Genomic DNA, 21,608 nt, shown 5'->3' with positions numbered 1-21,608 from the left:
TGGAGCCACACAAGGGATTCCCTTCTTTATTCCCCAGGCAGGAGGTGTGGGAGGCCAGATGATCCCACAGCTGGGGCCTTCCCACCCTTTCATGCTTTCCTCCACCCTGCCCTTTTTGCTATATCAGCACTTCTCACATCTGCAGTGAAGAATACAGCATCCCCTCCCCTGTTCCCATGCTGGAGAACTCATACCATCTCCAAATCTCTCTCTGCCTGGCCACCCAAGCATCCTACCCGGTCAGCCTGATTTTCCCATAAATGTTGCCGCCCCCAATCTTCCCTATTAGGTCTGCCAAGGCTCAGAGCTATTTTTACCTCATTCTCTTCCCAGGCTTGCAGACCTCGGGGAGGAGCAACCTCTGTTTTCCTCTAGCATTTGAGTACCACCCCCCAACCCCCACCTGGAACATCTGCTCTGCAGCTCAGGGAAATTCTGCTTCTCTGAGCCTCGCCCTGTTGCTGGAATCTTTTCCTTACCTCTGAGCTCTTCTCTGAGGTGGGACCACTTTAGTCATTAGTTATTTCCCCTGTGTTTGGGGGGCTCGGGGTCCGCAGCTTGAGCTGTTCCTTCTACCTCAACTCTCTATCCCCCACTGGCCCTGGTTTAGTACAGATGCAGTCAAAGCCAACCCGACCCTTACAGACACACAATATACAGCCACAGATCCTGCCAACTGCTGAGAGGGAGTAACAGAGGGATGCTGTTGGCCTCTGCAGGGAAGTCTTTCTCCCTCCACACCTGTCCCTCTCTCAGAATCTCCATCTTTAACATAGGGAAGTTTAACTCGGGACCAAGAATTTTCCCAGGTCCTACAGTCTGGAATCTTTAAAATGAGAAGGGTCGCCCATTCTAGACCTTCATGGCAGCCCTTTACCACACCAAGCGCTGGAGAAAAGATGAAGATGGCTTGCTCCCCTGTCTTGTTCTCCTTCATTTGATGTCCCCCAGTGCTAGGTGGATCTCTTTAGAAATCTCACCTCCCCCTATCCTGCTTCCTCCAAGCAGTTAAAGTAAGTGGAAACAACTCGGGGCAAACATTTTCTACCAGATAGTGCTGCCTGAGGGGAAGCAAAGCTTCTTAAAAGACAAGCGCCTCTTGGGAGGAGTCCCTGGGCATGGGGGGACGGGGAGAGGGTGCCAAGTCTGCCTCTGTCCCATCACCACCTCCTCAGATAAGTGCGAGCTCACCCACTCCCTGTGTCTACTGTCTCCAACACTTGTTCCAGTCTGCATCTTTCTGAGCTCCTTCCAGAGAAACCAAAGCAAGGACCTCATGGCATCCCAGATGGTCACTCAGAACCCAGCTTGACCAGGCCCCACAGCGGTCAGTGAAACCACGGCTCCCTGATTGGGCTTTTCTCACCTAAGGGGTGTGGGAAATCTGGCCTTCCATTTCTTTCCATTCCCTTCGGTAGAGAGAGGAAGGGAAAGAGGGAGCACAGACTACCCCTCCATCCCCATGATCTCACCTTCTTGGGGTTAGAACATCAACCAGGCCTGCGGGAAGCAGAGAGGAGGTGAGGCTGGGCACATTCCCACCCAAGCAAAGATCACCAAGCCCTCAGCTCAGACCCACCTTAATGGGATTGGGGCGGGGGTGGAGGTGGAGAGGGGTAGCAATACTAAGATTCCCAGGTTTATTTGGGGGATTATGATACAAAAACTCCATTTTAATATAGGCGGGAGGAATGGGGAGAGGTACAAAGGATGCAACAGGAGCCCTGGGCGGAGCCTGGGGCACGCCGGCCACCTGCCAGTGCGCTGCCTCCTCCGCCACCCCCGCAGGTATGCAGGATGATTCACTGCGCCCCGACCGCGGGTCCCCGTGGGGGCTGTCCACTACCCTCCACCAGCGCCTCTTGCTCTCCTCGCGCTGCCTCCCCCTACCCCGCGCCTGCCTGCTTCCATCCGGCCAAGGGTATATCTGCGCGCTGCTGGCGAGGGTATCTCCAACGGCCTGAAAGGGCCGGGAGGCCAGGGGCAGATGGCAGCGAGGGGACGGGGTAGGCAGCCGAGGCTGAGGCGGGGGCGCGGGGTCCGCCGGGGTGTGCTGGGTGTGCTGGCTGTGCTGTCCCTCGCCTGACGCAGCCCCCGCCGGTGCGTGCCTGAGCCCTGAATCACCCGCTATATCGGGCGGGCAGCGCCGGAGGCCCCAAACGCGGGCCGCGCCGCCAGTGTCCGCTTACAGCGGGCCCCAAGGGCCACCAAGGACCCCTGCTTTCCCTAAAACTTCCTCGGAGTAGGAAGACTTCTAACAGCCAGGTTGGGAGCAGTCTTCAAGGGGCCGTGTCCCAGAGTCCAGCCCCCAAACTCGGTTCCACTACTTGTTTGACACCGGAGGGCGGAGGGCTGGGTGAGGAGGCACGGGGTGCTCAGCGCGCCCCTTTGCGCGCTCCAGGAATCTGCCGCTCACTCCACCTCGCCCCATCCCATCCCATCCCAGCAGCGCTGGCCCGAAGGAGGGTGGGTCCCCTGAGCCCTGCCAGGCTGGCGGGAGAGCTGCGCCGCGGGCAGTTTTCCCCACCCCAATCCCCGGGCGGGGGACTGCGGGCAGGGCGCTGGGCTCTGGGCGCGGTGCTCCCCGCCAGCTCACCTGATAGATCATGACTTTAAAGTTACGGCGCCGCAACAGCTCCGCCTCGTTGACCTCCAGCTTCTTGATCTGGCCCGCTTGGCGCTCCAGGCTGCCGCGCACGGTCTTCACGTTGACGCTGACCTTGCGCACCTTCTCCAGCAACTTGCTCACGGTGTTGCTCGTAGTGGCGTGCGCCTTGCCTAGCTTGCTCAGCTCGCCCTGGATGCTCTGAACGGCGCCCTCCATCTCCGCCTGCCGCTCCTCTAGCTGGGCTTGGGTCAGCTGGATCTGGTCGACGGCGCCGATGATTTTGTCCAGAAGGCTTAGCACCAGCACACCATTCACCTGGTCCGACTTGATCAGCTCCTCGGATCCGGCACCCGACGGCTCCTCAGCCGCCGGCGCCCGCACGGGGGAGGACACCGGGTCCTCGGTGTCAGGGTACCCGGGAAGCGGCTGCTCAATGATATGGAGCTGGGTGTCCTCCATGGCTACCCGGAACCGTGCGGGGCCGGCCGAGTGGAGCTGAAGCTGGAGCGGGAGAGGAGAGGAGGAAGAGCGGGAGGGGGCAGAACGAGAACGAAAGGAGAGCAGAGGAAACTCGAGCCACGTCCGTGCACCCCGGGACCTCGGCCAGGACTGTGGGGCGGGGGATCGGTGAGCTCCCCGGCTCCTAGGCCAAATCCCGGACTCTCGTTGCCCATTGGCTGGCCCCACCCCAGAAAGGGAGGGACCGGGGCAGAAGGGGAGACCGATGATGAAGAAGGGAGGGCAACCAGGGGGACCCAAGAGCCGAGCGCTCCACCCTTCCCAGGATGGTTGGAATAGTTGGAGCGGGAGACTAGGGCCTCCACTGGCAGCGGAGGCGGCGGGAGCGGGACCGGGGCGGAGGAATGTGAGCTGGAGAGGAAACAGGTCCTAGAGCGTTGCTCTGCTTTTCCCTCTCTCCTTGTCTGCTCACCCGCAAACCTACCTCAGCCTTTTAAGTGCTAGGGCGAGGAGTCAGGTGGAACACGAGATCCTGGACTTACATGTGAAATATTGTATTGTATTTGCCTGTGTTCAATTTTTGAAAGAGAAAGGACTCACGGCTTACACATTCTTTTCGAAGGGATCTCTAAGTCCCTCTCCCTCGAGTTACCAACTGCTGTTATAAAAGCTTGAGGGGTTGTTTGGGGAAGGGTGTGGAAGAGGAATTTTAAGTGAGGGTCACAGTGGTGGAGAGAGGCTGCAAAGCTCCTCTAGGCTCCTCTTAGAATTATCCTAACAAAGTAGAATTAAGATGGTCAATGAAATAGAAAGTAAAGCCTGTTTGTCCCCGCCCTCTAACTTCTCTCTAAAAATCACCTTTCCCTGTGCCCCAGAGGCCTAGCCGACACTAACTTCAGAGCGCAGGATCTAAGTATGCACCCTTCTCTCTAGATCCTAGAGACTAGCGCTCGGCAATTAGAGAGATGGTCAAATCCCACCTCATTTGGCAGCCCGCAGGACAGCATTGCCTTGTCGCTCTAACCAGGTCCCTGGACTCCTCTAGCGCTTTCCACCTTATGACTGTACCTTTCACTGGGCAGACATGGCCACCGATGCGTGCTAGTCTTGAGCCTGTCAACCCGAGGTTTAACTACAGACATATTTTCAACCATGCTGGATACCAAGGAGCAGGATCAAGCAGGACCTTTAGCTGAGAAGTCCAGGAAAGAGAGACTGCCCATGCTCCCCCATTTTGCTCTCTAGCACAGCACTGAGTTCCCTGGAGCAGCACCAGCCCCCTTTCCCCCAGAAAAGCTGCAAACCTTTTCCCTGGTTAGGAAAGCAAGCCTGGGTTTCCCCAGCTGGGTAGACGATGGTCTTGGCAAAAGACCTGTTCTAGTATGGCATGCATTATCATTAGGAACAGGGAAAACTGCTTGGTGGGGACCCGGGGCTCCATCAATCCAGTGAAAAAACCCACTAATCCAGAAAGGAGCTGAAGAGCTCACTGTCTGGGATAGTCTAGGATAGCCCCAATGACTATTGGATGGATAAAATATTTCCCCTAACACTTAGCTGTTTTCTTAGAAATGAGTGGCTTTCTTGTCTGAGATTCAAGTAGAATGAACTGGAATATAAAATCATAACTGGTATATAAAATCATATAAGTCATACATAATATATAAAATTATATATGTGCTGAAACTGACATTGCCAATTTATTTTAGAATTTAAGAGAAAATTTATTTTGGCAGTGTAAATTGCTTCCACTGAGGACTGATAATATTTCTAGAAAAAAAGAAGAGAAACAGTAGAGAACCTTACTGGACCTTCATAAGGTTCTTATATTTTTTAATTGGTTAGACTATTTTCACAGGTGATACACAAGATACAAATTGTGAATAGCACACAAAAGAAATATTATGAAAAGAAGTTTTTTCTAATCCTGTCTACAGCAATTATTTTCTCTCCCAGGAGACAATTGTTACTATTTTCTTGTGTCATCTTCTACGAAAGTCTCTGCATATATGATCAAATATATATATTGCTCAACATTTTGCTTTTTTTTTTAGGTCATTAATATATCTAGGAGATTGTTCCATATCAGTACATGAAGCTGTCTTGTTTCCCAATGTATAGATGTACTATACTTATTTAACCAGTTCTCCATTGATGGTCATTTAGAGAGTACAATTTAAACCTCACTTGGGGCGGGGGCTGGGGGGAGGTTGCTGAAAAGGAGTTTTAGCAGTTGGTTTGATTTTTGTGGTTGCATGCTTGCTAAAAGGAATTAAGTCCATGCCATTTTGGCTTTTCCATCAGGAAAGTATTTCTACTCTTCAAAAAGGAATGTCAGTATCTGTGGATGAGTCAAATTATGTCCCAGGGATAGTCTAGTGACTACATCTCTGACTCATTTAATGCCTTCTTAATGGAATTTTGCAGAAAGGGCCCTACCCCTACATACCTATATCCAAGAAATAATCTGTATCAAATTTCTCTCCTGTTCCTCTTCTTACTAAATGCCAGCTAAATCCAACAGGGGGCGAGCTGAGCCTTGGTGAACTAGCTTATCAACACCGACATTCAGAGCTTGAGCAGAACAATCCTTCCCAGGACTTCACTCCATTTCACTGAAAACAAGCAGTTTCCCTTCGTTTAGAATTGCATTCAGCAGGCCATTGCTTGCATTCAGGGTTGACACTTTGCATTTTCCATTGCTCACTCTATTTGCTGAAAGGCACACTGTTCCATTGTGTGCTTTCAGCTGCTGAGGCAGAGTCTGTAAATGGGATAGAGAGGTGGAAACAAACAACCCTTTGGCCCAGAAAAATAACACCGGGACACAACCATGTCAGCAGCTGGAATTTCATAGCACTCTATCATATTCCTCCATCTGTCCACTTGTTCAACAAAATGTGACTACTTACCATGAGCCAGCTGGAGACTTCGAGGAGGAGGAATAAAACCCAGTCCTTCCTGTTGAGAAATTCATAGCACAGCAGGAGAGACAGATGCATAAATAGTTTCTGATACAAAGTGGAAGGTGTTCCAGCAGCTCAGGGAAGGTCACCACTACTTCCTGGGAGAGTGGGGAAGGATTCACAGAGAGTCTCTAGGTATAAAGGAAGAGGGAGGGCAGACCTTTCTCCACCTGCCAGCAGTGACAACATGAAGTGTGAAAATGCAGGACTGAGAGGTGGGTAGCCAGGTATTGCTCATCTCTTATTCTGCTTCTGCCCTAAGTCTTTCATCAGTTTACAGTTAGGAAGATCCAGCAAGGCTTAAGGGGTGTGGCATGCAATATGTTCCATTCAGTTCTGGATCTGTGCTGGGAGAGATCCTAGGGAGACAGTGTATTTTGTTAATAATAAATGGTTGGGATGAATGATGTGTCCTCACACAGAAATACAAACCATCCCACACAGAAGACCAGCCCTCAGCAGCTGGCTTACAGTTGCCACAGGCAGCAACAATGCTTTTCTTCCCAGATTTGTAGGCACTTTTCTTGTCCCTCTGACATATATGAAAAGTGCCTATAATTTTTTGTATATTTCTCTTCCTCACAAATTCTTTTCTTCTTCAAACATTAATATATAGTGCAGCTTTTCTGAACCAGAAAACAATAAAAATTATTTATTAAGTGCTAATTTATGCATAATTTGGTGCTAGAAACCATTCAAAGGATGCAGAGAGTTTGCTGCGGGCAAAGAGTTTTAGTCTCAAGGAAACAGTTTTAGTCTCAAGGAAACAGTTATTCAGGCTAACACACAGAAAACATCAAGAAAATACATTAAGGAAAACACCATAAAACCTCCCCTCCTCCTTTGCCTTCAATATACACTGGTCTCTTTTCCTAAAAAACAACCACACAAGCAAACAAAAACTGCAGTCCTCATGGTTTGACCCTCGTTTCCTCAAGTTTAGGTCCATCTGTTTTCTCCAGTTCAAATTCCATTGTTTTCTAGAACTGCTGCTATGGATCCCTTACCCTCAATTCAGTCCTTAAATTGCTGCAATTTATCCAAAAAGGTGACTTCCTCTCTGAAAGAGCACTTATAAGTCACTAATAAACTGCATATGCTACCAATTATCTCTCCTTCACTAATTTTATTTGAACTCTGCAGGATTTAGAAATGCTGTCCTCCAGACTCTCCCTCTTGCCTTTCGTGAGGCTGTTATTTTTATTTATTTCTTGTCTCATTTGCTAACTTATTTTTTCTTCCTTTCATTTTCTTTTTTTTAATAGCTTTTAAAAGGGCTCAAAAAAAAATCCTGGCTTTCTTGATCTATAGTTTATTAATATATAATTCATCTGTTTAAAGTGTACAGTTCAATGGTTTTTAGCATACTTACAGAGTTGGCAACCACAGTCAATTTTAGAATATTTTCATCTCCCCCAAAATAAACACCTGTCTAATAAAAAGTAAATCCAGGCTTAGTAAAGAAAGACTTTATTTGAAAGGATTATTATTACATGGGAAGAAAGAGACTATTGCAATCAGGGGAGGGGAGTCAATTGTAATGAAGAGAACACTGTGCCTCTAAGATCTGCAAGTGTCCCAAAAGCTGAACCAAAAGGAGTTTTCTTTTATAGAGAGGAGTAAACAAAGGTAGAAAGAAACAGGTGGAGGGAGTGGATGAAAGGGTGGCATGATAGCAAAGCAGATCAGAGAATGTTTTTCCCTGAAGCTGGCCTGGCCTTCGGAGCTGTTGTGTGCTGGCTCAGGCTGAGTGGGTCAAAGATCAGGGAGGAGCCTGGAGAAAGGAGAGAATCTTATACAAAGTTTGGTTAATAAGCATTTTGTTCTGAGCGATCAGTGGGAACAAGCAGTTCAACGATCATTTATGAGGCAAAAAATAAAAATGCGGAAGGTCTGCGTCTGTCTTTGTCGTAAGTAAACAAGAAGGGCATCCACGAGTAATAATAGGGAGAAGGTGATTCTTTGCAGTAAGCTATTTTCCAGAACATAAAAGGGTAGGCAGATTCCTTGAAACTTCAGTATTTTACAGGAGCACAGGGTTCAAGTAAAATTCAACATTGTCACCCCGTACCCATTAGCTGCCACCCCCCATTCCTCCCTTCTAACAGTCTCTGGCAATAACTAGTTTATTTTCTGTCTATGGACTTGTGTACTCTGGACACTTCATAGAAGTAGAATCATGCAGTTGTGGCCTTTTGTGTCTGGCTTCTTTTACATAGTATGTTTTCAAGGTTGACTCATGTCGTAGTACATATCAGTATTTCATTCCTTTTAATGGCTGAATAAAATTCTATTGTATAGGTATGCTACATGCTGTTTGTCTGTTCATCAGTTGATGGACATTTGGGTTGTTTCCATTTGGGGGCTATTATGAATAATTCTGCTATGAATATTCATGCTATTTCCTTTTCCCTTTTTTTCTTTTTTGCGCTGTTTTCTTAATGTAGGTGTTTCATGTGGCTTGTCTTCAGACCTCTGCTCTGGTTCTAGTCACTTTCTCTCTTTCCTTTTCCTCTTCTCTTCTGGCATCCTGTTTGCTATGACTCTAAAATCAGTATCTCTGGTCCTGAAATGAGGAGATATTAAAAATATTTAAAACCAGTAGCACAGACATCAACTCATCAGAACGGATGCTGCTCTTGATCACACTTAAAGCAGAGTTCTCTTGGTCCCTGCTGTGCTGGGCATTCCCAGGGGTCCTCAAGTAGCTGCTGAAACCCATGAATCTAGGAGGAGCAGTCATAGTTTACCACTATGTCAGCCTTGGGCTTGGAACTCTCTCCTAAAGGCCAGGCTCTCTCTTATCTCCCACTGCTTACAGCCTACTTGGATATCTCACCCTCATCCTGACTCAACACCTGTATACTAAATTTAAAACCTTTCTTCAGAAATCAGACCCCTCATGACTTTCTTACTTCTGTCAGTGGTAACATCGTCTCTTAACCACCAGGCTCCAATCTTGCAATTGTCTTTAACTCCTCTTTCTCCCTCACCTCCCAAAGCAAACAAAATCCCAAGGCCTGCCTGTCCTTCCCCATAATTATTCTCCTGATGTTCCCATTCCTGTAGCCATCTCTCTAGTTCAGTTCTCACTCCTTGATGCCTGAGTCGTTACTGTACTTTCCCAGCTGCTCTCTGCATCTCTAACCTCTTCCCTAATTCATCCTTCATGCACCGTTAAACTTTCTAAAATGTTACTTGTTGTCCCCCCTCAGCAAAAAAAAAAAAAAAAAAGCCTTCTGTGGCTTTATCTTTATTTACTTACTTAATATAGCAGAAATTTGTTAGGTTTTGGCATCCAGATTTTGCCTGGCACCTACAATTTAATACATATAGGTTATTATTTTTAATTTCTGCTATACCTTTACATTAACCTCCTACTACTCCAGTTTGCCTGATAGAATTTGTCTCAAAGATATGCCATGAACATCATCCCCTCCAACATCTCTTGTATTATTGTTTCTTTCTGTGTATGTTTGCTCTCTTCTGCTAAGTTCTTATAGACTTAGATTTCTTTGAAATCTATGCAGCACCTAGCACAGTTTAATATTCAAAAGACATTCAGTTTAGAATTATGACTTAAAATCAACAAATTATGTAAGGGACCCTAGCAGTGCAATGTTTTTTCAAGATCAGTTATCACCTCAGGGATCATCTGATTAGATGTTTTCCAGGTGAAGAAACTAAGGCCCAAAGAGATGGGGTAAATAAATGGAAACTTGATTCAATGTGAATCATTTGAGAAAATGAATTAGCAATGATTAAATTATGAAATAGTTAACAACATTTTTAAGAAATTCAACTTTATTATTTCCTGTTGTGTATAGTTTCTCCGATCAAAAAAGTTTTCCTAGTAGACATTAGGCTTTATCTTCCTGTGATAAACGGATGAGTGGAATTGAAAATGCAAACTAGTTACATATCAGCCATAATTAGCACAAATCCTTCTGTTAAAAAGGGCTTAAGTTTTTAATGTCCCCAGTGTCATCTATAGGCAGAAATGGTGGCAGTAATGACTTTCTCCTGTATCTTGCAAATATGCCTATTCTTTGAGAGTTTAACAAATTTAACATATAATATGAATATTTACAATGTCGCCTAAACCCATGGAAATAATGACTTGCTTGAGTTTAATCAGAGATATTAGCAAACTAAAGAAAATAAGAATCCGTGATCAAGATAACAGCAAAACTCTATCGCTCTTCAAACTGAATTATAATAAACAGTCCATTTATCCAGAAGATAGAGGAAGGTTCCTATTAATTTAGTATTTGGTTAACTATATACATAATCTGATTAGAATAGATTATGCACAATCCATTAGAATAGGAGAAACCCATTTTACACTAAACATCTGCTGAACAGAACGTTTATTCATGGCTCTGCCTCCAGATTGGGGTGATATTTTTAAGCCAATGACTTTCTTTCTCTTAGTTCTTCACCTCCCTCTTAGATCTTAGTTTTTTCATCTGTAAATGAAAAGATGAGAGTAGATGATATCTAAGGTTCCTTCTGGTTCTGTCATTCTGTGAGTTTATGAAGCTAATCTTTGATACTTTAGAAAACCCTTTGGGGATCTTCTAGCACTTCAGAAAAATCATTTTGAATACCATTCAAATAAATATTAACAAATATTTATCGAGTGCCTATAAAGTGCCAGCCCCAGTGCTAGGAGATGGAGATCCAAAGATGGGAAGACATGGTCCCTGCTGTCAGGTTTCTGCTTTTAGTCTAATATGGGAGCTGGATATGTGCCTCCACAATTACAATTTAATAGGATAACAGCCATAAAAGGCAGCAAATATAATAAGCAATGAGAGCACATAAAATAAAGTGCTCTCATTTATTTAAGGGAGTCAGGGGACAATTCAGAGGACTTGAGCTGTGGCTTAAAGAATGAATAGGCATTTGCTGAGAAGAACAGGGTAGCTGGGGGTTAGGATCTTAAGCAGAGGAAAAATCTTGGTAAAGGCATGAGGACTTCTGAATCCTCATGGCTATTTGTCACGGCAAAGAGCCTATTGAGGCCAAAGTATAAGATGTTTGGAGACAGAAAGGGTAAAGGTGAGACTGGGCAGGAAATAGTTGCTCAATCACAGCACATCCTGGAAGTCATGCTAAGAGGCCTGGACTTTATCCTGAAGGTTATCAGGTACTACTTAAGGATTTTAACCAAAAAGGGGAGAGGAACTAATTTGCATTTTAGAAAGGGAATCGATTTGAGGGAATGTAAATGATAGTTTGGAAGGGGCTGAGACTAGAAGCCAGATCAGAAGCTACTGCAGTAGTCCCAGCAAGATAAGATGACCATCTGAACTAAAGCAGTACATGTACATAGAAGGAAGAGGTCTGATGGGAGAGCTCTACAGGAGGGAAAATCAATAGGGCTTGGTGATTACATGTAAAAAATGAGGGGAAAAGAGGAGTCTAAATATTATAATTTTCTTCATGTTAAGAGTACAGATGTAGAAACCATATAAGATTGGATTAAATATTTACTAATCCTATGCTATTCCCTGGACAATACTTTAAAACATAAATTCCTGATGTTAGTTTATTTATCTATAATTGATTTCTTTCTTTATGGAAGTAGCAAAGTATATGTAGAAAAGCATTGTTAATTTACTTTTCAGTTGTTTGGTTTCAGATAATATAAAATCCATGAGTTCATAATGATGTTAAACAAACAAAAAACTCTTCGAAAATCCCCTTTGGAAAATACTAGAGAACCAACTTATTATTTTGAAAACTGAAAATAAAGAGAAATAACTAAGCATTGATTCTACCTTGTCTGTTTGAATTGTACTTCAAGGTAAGGGAGAGAAAGCTTTTATTTATAGAATAATTTTATCTCATAAGCGAAGAAGAAAAAATGATAGAGTTAGAATATCACCATTTTGAAGACTCTAGTGAAATAATGATCTAAGTAATGATCATTAATGCCTGCTAAAACTATTAGGTGAAAACTAATGGTGAACTGTATAATTGTTATATCAGACTAACACCTAAACCCACTCATTAATCTTTTTTTAGTGGGGGAGGGAAGACAGTTTATTCCTTCTCTTGTTTAATGAAAGTAGATTCAAGAAAATAGGTTTTTCCATCTGACTCATTAATCTTAATCTCACAAAAAGAGAGAGGATTGACATTATGTGTCTGGGGTGTATTGTAATAGGAAGTACACTTATGAAGTATTCTTGACAAAAAACAACAACAAAATAATTAATTCTGAATTTTATCAAATGTCAAGATCTAACTACCAGTTCGTAGGAAATATAAGGGTCAGAGAAATATATTAAACAATACATAAGAATGCCATTAGCAAAATTGAGAGGTAGAAAATTCTACAGGACAAACAACCCAGTTTCTCCAACAAACAAATTGCCATGGGGGTTGGGGGAGAGGAAAGATGACAACAAAGAGGAAAATCACTGAATTAAAAAGGACTTTAAAAGCCTACCTCATAATTCTGCATTACATCTTAGAAAGTTGCAAAGGGAGTAGATCTTAGAAGTTCTCATCACAAGACAAGAAAGAAATTCTGTAACTATGTATGGTGGATGTTAACTAGACTTATTATGATGATCATTTTGCAATATATGCAAATATCAAATCATTATGTTGTACGTCTGAAACTAATATCATATTGTATGTCAATTATACCTCAATTTAAAAAAAAAGCCTATAAAAAAAGAAGAAAATGAAAAAGCCATTCAACCAATTACAATATATGTATCTGATTAGAACACACATTGTAAACCAAAAAGGTTTATGAGACCATCAGGGAAATTTGAACATTGATTAGTTATCTGCTGACATCGAGGCATTATTATTACATTTGAAGGTATGATAGTGTCATTGTGGTTATGCTTTAAAAATAATCCTTATATTTAAGAGATACATACTGAAGTATTTACAGATGAAATGATATCACATCTAGAATATGATTAGAAATAGTCCTGAGGGAAGTGGATGGGAGATAGATGAAACGAGATTGGCCATGTATTAGTCATCATTAAAGCAAGGCGATAGATACATAGGGATTCATTATATTATTCTCAGTTGAACTTTCCCATAATAAAAAATACTAAGGTTGTTTTGAGGATGAAATGTGTTTATACGTGTAAAGAGACATGTCAGAATGGTTGACACACCAGTGTCAAGAAATGTACGTGACCCTTTTCCTTTTCTCTCATTTGAACCAGTCAAGAACTGGTATTCAAGAAGACTCTCAAACTCACTCTGTTGCTCAAAAGAGGATTCCACCCACTTCTTTTCAACTTTCCAGTTGGAACCAAGACCAGATCTTTACAAGACACTCTCAGTGAAAACAGTGTTTAGCAGCTGTGCGCATCTAAGCAAAAACCATTTCATTTGTGGAATCTGGACCTTTTCCCAGGAAACGATGTTTCCATTTCACAATGTAACAGAACAGGAAGAGTGTCAGCTCTTGTTCAGATATAGATTCTTTGTGCTCCACTCAGATTTCCACATTTCCATTGTGCTCTGGGTGTGAGAGTCCAGCTGTGTGTTGGTGGAGTGACTCATTTTTCCACCAAGACACATATTTCTATGAATCCCAGGGGCCTCTGTTTGGTGTGAACGAGTAGTCAGCACGGACTTGGTTCCTGGATCCATTATATGACTTCAGAGAGATAATTTAAAGTTTTTCCATGAGCTAAATTGAAAGAGGCACTTCAACTATTCAAATAATTCATGCTCCAAAACCTTTAACGTGTATAAGTGGTTATTAAGAGCTACTTGATACTACATGGGAATATAAAGGAAAAAAGAAGCATAATCTATGTTCTTTCAGGGTTTAATTAATCCCACTGAGGAAATTAATATACAAGAAGTAGAAAGACTCCCAAATAATAGATGATATCCAGTACAAATGTATATAAAATGTATTCATCAATGTTTAGGAGCACTAGAATAATAGAGTGATCAAATGGGAAGAAGCTCTCTAGAAAAAAGTTCATTTATAAAATTTTAAATTATTTAAAATTATTTAAAGCTTTTTTTCCTGAACTGTTTGAGAGTAAATTGACAACCTGATGTCTTGTCGCTCCCAAATACATTAGTATGTGTTTTCTACAAACAAGGACGTTCTGATATATAACCACAGTACGACCATCAAAATCAGGAAATTAATGGTGTCTGGCTCTCGCTCTCACAAACATTGCAGTACATTGAGATCCACAGAGACAGTGCCAGGGCAAGCATGAGCCGGACGGGCACTGGGTGACTCTGTGCTCACTGAGGAAAAATAATTAAACATGGGCAAAGGAGGTCCTAAAAAGCCAAGAGGCAAAATGTCATCATATGCATTCTTTGCGCAAACTTGCTAGGAGGAACACAAGAAGAAGCATCCAGATGCTTCAGTCAACTTCTCAGAGTTTTCTGAGAAGTACTCAGAGAGGTAGAAGACCATGTCTGCTAGAGGGTAAGGAAATGAAAACATGGCAAAGGCGGGCAAGGCCTGTTATGAAGGAGAAATAAAAACTTGTATCTCTCCTAAAGAAACAAAAAAGAAGTTCAAGAATCCCAGTGCACCCAAGAGGCTTCCTTCGGCTTTTTTTTTTTCACGTCTACAGCACCTGGTCTGCCTAGGTGGTCTCCCATCCAAGTACTAACCAGGCCCAACCCTGTTTAGCTTCCAAGATCAGATGGGATTGGGCTTGTTCAGGGTGGCATGGCTACAGACTCCTTTGTCCTTTTTCTTGTTTTGTTCTGAATATCGCCCCAAAATCGAAGGAGAGCATCTGGCCTATCCATTGGTGATGTTGCAAAGATGCTGGGAGAGATGTGGAATAACATCGCTGCAGATGACAACCAGCCTATGAAAAGAAGGCTGCTAAGCTGAAGGAAAAATACGAAAAGGATGTCGCCGTATAATGAGTAAAGGAAAGCCTGACGTGGTGAAAAATGGCATTGTCAAGGCTGAGAAAAACAAGGAGGAGGAGGAGGATGAATAAGTCACCTGGAGCAGTTTTCTCATGCCTATAATGCATTTAAGCCCCCTGTGCATCACTCACTCCTTTTAAAAAAAGAAAATTGAAATGTAAGGCTGTGTAAGATTTGTTTTTAAACCGTACGGTATTTTTTTTTTTTTTTTAATAGTTAACACACTACCGAATGTGTCTTTAGATAGCCCTGTCCTGGTGGTTGAATTTCAGTAGCCACTAACCTTGCCGGATACAGTACTGGGGTTGTAAATTGGCATGGAAACTTAAAGCAGTTTCTTGTTGGTGCACAGCACAAATTAGTTATACATGGGGATGGTAGTTTTTCATCTTCAGTAGTCTCTGATGCAGCTTATACAAAATAATTGTTATTCTGTTACTAAATACCACTCTGTAATTACAAAAAAAAATTGCAGCTGTTTTGTTGATATTCTGAATGCTTCTAAGTAAATAATTTTTTAATTAAAAAAATCAGGAGTCTACAGCCATGCCATCTTGAACAAGCCTGATCTCGTCTTATCTCAGAAGATAAGCAGGGTCGGGCCTGGTTAGTACTTGGATGGGAGACACCTAGGAAGACCAGGTGCTGTAGGCGTAAAAAATTTCAAAAAAATAAAAAATAAAGGGATTGTAAGTTGACAAGGTCCTTGCAATCTGTGAGGTCAACCAAGGGTTGCCTCGCCTAAATCAATCAATCAATTAATCAGGAAATTAATATTAATACATACCACCATCTGGTTCTCAGCAGCCTATCAAATTTCATCATTTGTCTCAATCATCTCCTTATTGCTAAATGATCCAATCTGACATCACTCCTTGAATTTAGTTGTTGCATCTCTTTTCGTCTCCTTCAATCAGAAGAATACTTCTTCGTTCTTTCCTTTCTTAACTCTGACATTTTTGAAGATTACAGGACGGTTATTATGTAGAATGTTGCTCAGATTGGGCTTGTCTGATGTTTCCTTGTGATTAGATTTAGGATGCTTATCTTTGGTAGGAATGGCACAAAAGGGATGCCGTGTTCTTCTCATTGTATCCTATCAGGTAGTACAAGATTTTGGTTTGCCATTGCTAGTGATGTTACTCTTGATCAGTTGGTTAAGATAGTATCTTTTGTACTTTTCCAGGGTAAACACTCTTTTCCTCTGTGTCATCCATAACTATTTTGTAAGGTGGCATTTTTGAGACTAAGTAAACATTTCGTATTCCAATTCTTTGAATAGCACAAACTACCACAACTTACCCAATATGAAATAAATAGTTTGGATAGCTCTATAACTGTTAAATACATTTAATTTTTACTTTAAAAGTCTCAAAAAAGAAAATCTCCAGGTCCAGTTGGTTTTAGTGGAAAATTCTACCAAATATTTAAGGAAGAATTAACACCTTTCCCAGTCCATTTTATGAGACCAGTATTACCCTGATATTAAAACCAGACAGACAGCACAAAAAAAGAAAACCACAGACCAATATCCTTCATGAAAATACATCCCCAAATCCTTAACAAAATATTTAGCGAATAGGATTCAGAAATATGTAAAAAAGAATTATATACATGGGCAAGTGGAGTTTATTCTAAGGTTGTAAGGCTGATTCAGTATTCGAAATTTGATCAATGTAATTCACCATATTAACAAGAAGGAAAAACATAGATCATATCAATAGATACAGAAAGTGCATTTGACAAAATTCAACAACTATTTATAATAAAAACTCTCAGAAAACTAAGAATAGGAGAAAATTTCCTCAACTTGATAAAGAATATCCACCAAAAAAATCCTACAAATAACATATTTCTTCCTGAGGCTGGAAACAAGTTAAAGATGTTTGCTCTCCTACAGCCATGCCACCCTCAACATGCCTGATCTTGTCTGATCTCGGAAGCTAAGCAGGGTCGGGCCAGGTTAGTACTCGGATGGGAGACCTCATAGGAATACCAGGTGCTGTAGGCTTAAAAAAAAAGATGTCTGCCCTTATCACTCTTACTCATCATAGTACTAGATACCGGGTGCTGTAGGCTTAAAAAAAAAAAGATGTCTGCTCTTATCACTCTTATTCAACATAGTACTGGAAGAGCTAGCCCACACAGTAAAGCAAGAAAAGGGAATAAAAAACATAGATAGGAAAAAAGAAAAAAAGTTTTGCCTTTGTGCAGATGGCATGATGGTCTATGTAGAAAATCCTAAGGAATATATTTTTAAAAAAGCTCCTAGAATGAACACATGAGTTCAGCAAAGTTACAGGATATAGAACACACAAAAATTCAATTGTATTTCTATACAGTTGTAGTGAATACATGGAAACTGGAATTAAAAATACAATACTATACAATACTATACAACACAATACATATGAATTTAATGAAATATGTAAAATGGTCAGTTTTATTTATAATTTTTAAAATAAAATCACCCCATGTGTTAAAATTTTTATAAATTTTTATTAATATTCATAAGTTTACGTAGTATTTGGCCTCATAGATCTTCTGTATCTGTGGTTAAAACCAGTTCTCATTCTCATTATCTGTAGTCTTTCTCTTACTTTACCAGAAGTTTTCCTATTTTTATTGATATTCAAAAAGAACTAGCTCTTATATTTGTTATCCTTTAAATCATTTTGACTTTATTCTTTCTGCCTTTTTGGGGTTTATTTTGTCGTGTTTTTAAAACCTGTTATGTTTATTTACTTTATTTATTTATTAATAAACATTTAAAGTTATGATTATTTTTCTCATTCCCTGAATGCGACTTTAGTGATATCCCATAAAATCTGGTATGTAGTGTTGTCATTATTAGAAGATTGATCTTCAACTCAGTCTTGAAAGAAACAATTTGCAGAGAGGCAGTAGAATTACTTTCAGTGGACAAAGCAGGAAGAGAACAGACCAGGTTCACAGTGAACAGACAAACACCTATTTATCCTTTAAAACTCAACTCAAATTTCATCTCTTCTGTAATAGTTTCGAAGTATAGCTAATGATGCCTTTATCAGTGCATCCACAGTACTATCTATATACTGTTAACAAAAATCCTTATTGTATTACAGATTCTGAGTTCCTTGAAGTTAGGGCCCTTGTCCAATTTCCTATACCAAAGTCTGAGTCATATCAAGCCCAAAACTTTGTATTGAATGAAAGAATGGAAGAACCATGTAAAAGTTGACTGAAAAACTCCTAAAATTCATTTACCTCACTTTTTAACTCAAATTTAGTGTTGTCAATAGCTATACATATTACCAGAAAATTTTAAGTTCCACCCCCTAAAATATTTTTTTCCAAAATATATTTTTTTAAGTAGAGATCATTGTTCACCTGTATTCAGAATCTCTAAAACTCCAAGTGAAAACAAACTTATAATTAAAATAGGGCTCAAGGCAATATCTGACTGAAAGTTACCTCTTGGATAATTCTTGGATAGCTTTCTTCCTTGAAGACCATGCCTTTATACATCCTTCCTACAAGTTTCAAGCAGACTCCCTTCCCCCACAATTCCCTCCTTAAAATACCACACAAGCCCATCTGACTTTTTATAAAACAAAAACTTTTCAACTGTAAAGCATAGCAATCTCCAGCCTTAAATAAGTACGTGATTACAAATACAAATAGCCCACTTCGATTTGTCACAAGAAACTATACTTCCAGGTTTGTTTTCTTTCAAAAATATTTACGAAGTATATGTTGAATGCTGAACTAAGCTAGGCAGTAGAAACACAACAGTTCAAGTTAGATCTATCCCTTGACCATTAAATCAACCAGATCCTTTCTACTGGAATTTTCCAATGTATTTCTTCACTGCAGGTCTCATCTCTCTCCTCCAAGTCACTAGAAACCCAATACTGAAATAGTTGCCAGATTCTCTACTTCAGAAACCTCCTTGAACTAGTTTCTTGTTTTCCTGGGCAAATTCTTTAGGTCTAATGTCACAGAGAGGCTTCTCTGCCCTGTGTCAATCTTTCTCTTCTCCCCATCTCAAGTTTTCTCATGTTTTCTCAATTTTATTTCTTTAAAAAGCCTCTTTCATGGTGTTTCTCAACTTCCACAAGTTAAGAGGCTCCTCACCTCATGTGTTGGTCACAAGAGCCTGGAAGGTTGCATAAAATGTCACATGCCTTAAGCTCATTCATATCTCCTTGTGGATTTAATCATTAGCAGAGTTAAAGAAAGCTGACATTCCTCGAGCTCCATAGGAAGCCTCAAAATCTATTATGAACAGATTTTTACTTTTTACCAAAAGACTTTATTTTAAACATTGACAGGCTTTGTAAAAGCAGAATGTTATTTTGAGAAACTCAGACTGAAACTGCAGAAGAGACTACTTCTATGAAAACAAATTATAAAGTGACATTTCAAGAATGATGGTCACCTAAAGGTTGTGGCAGGAGAATTCTTTCATCCAACACTCAAATCAGACCTTTGGTAGAATAGTTTAAGAATTAGAGTTCCTTTTTACGTAAAAGGGAGAAAAAATTATTTGACTAGACATAAGCAATCATTAAACTGAGCTACTGTTATCTCAAAGAATTCACACGAGAGAATAAAATTTTAAATCAAAATTTTACTGTTCGCTGCCAACTACTTGCAACAGTTGGAAAATGATGCAGAGCAAAATTTCCTTCCCAGAATTGATAAGGGAAGTATACTGGGTTAAACGGCTCCCCCCAAATTCATGCGCACCTTGACCTGTGAACATAACCTTATTTTGAAATAGGTTGTTTGCAGATGTAATCAAGTTAAGATGAAGTCATACGGGATTAAGATACAGATATCTAGAGGGAGGAATGCTGTGTAAAGATGGAAGCAGTAATTGGAGTTAAGCATCTCCTCACTTCGGAGAAGCTCTCCCATTGGAGTGATGCATCTACAATCCTTTCAGGCAACCACTAGAAGCTAGGAAGAGGGGATGAAGGATTCTTCTCTACAGTCTTCAGAAATATCATGGCCCTGCAAACACCTTGATTTCAGACTTCTAGCCTCCGGACTTGTGAGAGGATAAATTTCTGTTGTTTTAAGCCACTCGGTTTGTGGTAATTTGTGCACTGGCCTTAGCAAACTAATACAGAAAGCATATGGAAAAGACAGACATGAGCAAATATGTATTTCAAAACACTTGGTTTAACTTTAATACTCTGCTCTAGGCCCTTTCTAGGAATCAAAGCTGGATGAGCCAACATGAGCTGACCTTTCACTAATGGAATTTGGACAATTGCTGTGCATTTATTCAAACTGAAAAATAGAGAAAAAAAGAGAGAAAAGAGAGATTTATTCTAATCATTCCACTCAGGGACAAATCTTAACCTTTTGAGACTCTGTTAGATCACTGTCTCCATTCTCTGCTTTGTCTTGATAGTGAAAAACTAATTTTGTAATTATTGTTCAGGCATTTTCACAGATGCTAAGAAATAGCTTGCTCAGTTCAAACACCGGAACTGCAGTACTGGTTGGTCCTCATATGGAATTGTTCACGTCTTCTAGGGCTATGTGGTCAACAGCATTTTATACTTGATCTTGTTGGACATAAGCTATACTTGTTCCAGTGATAGAAAGGCATGAGCACAATCCTTTTTGTCTTCTTTCTTCTCCAGAGAAGCATACAAGCAACTATAGATAAAAATCAACATAAATGTGACTATTCTGGATCAAAATATTTTGATCAGTTTTGGGCAAAGGCAGTGTATTTGTTGACTGTGATGAAAACACATCTGACTTTAGTTTCTAATATTAATACTTACTATTTCTATTCTATTTTATTAGCTTTTATCTCTTCCTCTGAACAAACTTCTATTCATCCTTCAATATCCATCATAAATGTCATGTCTTTATAAAGCCTTCCCCATGGCCAGGCAGGATTAATAATGCTCTTCTCTGGGCTTCCATAGACTTCTGTTCTGGTCATTGCTATACTACATATATTATATGAGTTAGTTGTTTGTCTCCCCTGGTAGACTATAAGATTGTGTTCATCTTTGCATTTCTAGTTTGTAGCATTAGGCTTGTTATAAAGTATGTATTTAATAGATGTTTGCTGCAGGAATGTTGGATTTTTTATGACTGAAAGCTTTTTATAAAAGCATTTAATTGAAAGAGCATTTTCCTCATAGGTATGCTTCAATGTAGAGTAATTTCGAGAACTGTGACTGGAATACAGACATCAGCACTATAATTGTACTGAACTTGATGATCCTGCAAAGTTTTCACTGATTCCACAGACATTTTCTAATTCTAGCTTCTGCTCTGAACCCTTCCCACCTGTCCTTTACATCTTTGTTACAAGAATACAAGCATCTGTCACGAGCTCTCCTCCCCACAGACAATGAAGTTCATAAAACAAAGGAGATAGAGAGGCAGGATGTAAACATATTCCCTTTTTGTCTGAATAACTGTGTTCTTTTGTTGATAGTAGATCTCTATTAGAAGGTGATTCTTCCAGGATCACCTATCCATTCACTCATTCATTCAAGAAATAGTATACTTACTATGAATGAATAGGCCCAATGCTAGGGGAAAAAAGAGTTTATAGTTTGGTAATAGAAAAAAAAAATCACATGGAAAGTACTATTTTATAGAAGAGAAACAGAAAAGTCCCACAAGTGTCCCAATTGGGAAAATAAAGC

At 40.9% G+C, this 21,608-nt stretch overlaps 1 protein-coding gene, 1 long non-coding RNA gene, 1 other non-coding gene and 3 pseudogenes across 3 annotated transcripts in view; 3 read left to right on the top strand and 3 right to left on the bottom strand.

Annotated features, from left to right (window-relative positions):
* Window positions 1-2,590, bottom strand: part of LOC120611096 (uncharacterized) — a 7,013-nt gene extending 4,423 nt beyond the window's left edge. Inside the window, exon 1 of the long non-coding RNA XR_005655078.1 lies at window positions 1,473-2,590. This is a non-coding gene — a long non-coding RNA (uncharacterized LOC120611096). The remainder of the gene's footprint in view (window positions 1-1,472) is intronic.
* The window catches only part of CAVIN1 (caveolae associated protein 1), a 12,946-nt gene extending 9,456 nt beyond the window's left edge, over window positions 1-3,490 (bottom strand). Inside the window, exon 1 of the mRNA XM_039873434.1 lies at window positions 2,597-3,490. Coding sequence (XP_039729368.1) covers window positions 2,597-3,067 — 471 coding nt within the window. The 5' untranslated portion in view covers window positions 3,068-3,490. The remainder of the gene's footprint in view (window positions 1-2,596) is intronic.
* Window positions 3,491-14,312: 10,822 nt separating this feature from the next.
* LOC120611093 (high mobility group protein B1-like) lies at window positions 14,313-15,011 on the top strand (annotated as a pseudogene).
* LOC120611344 (5S ribosomal RNA) lies at window positions 14,622-14,740 on the bottom strand. The gene has a single exon (XR_005655134.1). It is a non-coding gene; the product is annotated as a 5S ribosomal RNA (ribosomal RNA).
* Window positions 15,012-15,476: 465 nt separating the features above from the next.
* Window positions 15,477-15,594, top strand: LOC120611371 (uncharacterized; annotated as a pseudogene).
* Window positions 15,595-16,832: 1,238 nt separating this feature from the next.
* On the top strand, window positions 16,833-16,951 carry LOC120611329 (uncharacterized; annotated as a pseudogene).
* The last annotated feature ends 4,657 nt before the right edge of the window (window positions 16,952-21,608 follow it).

The sequence above is a fragment of the Pteropus medius genome, unplaced genomic scaffold (assembly GCF_902729225.1).
Source record: "Pteropus medius unplaced genomic scaffold, Ma_sr-lr_union100, whole genome shotgun sequence".
In the NCBI taxonomy this organism is placed as follows: Eukaryota; Metazoa; Chordata; class Mammalia; order Chiroptera; family Pteropodidae; genus Pteropus; species Pteropus medius.
This window is presented reverse-complemented; position numbering and strand designations above follow the sequence as displayed.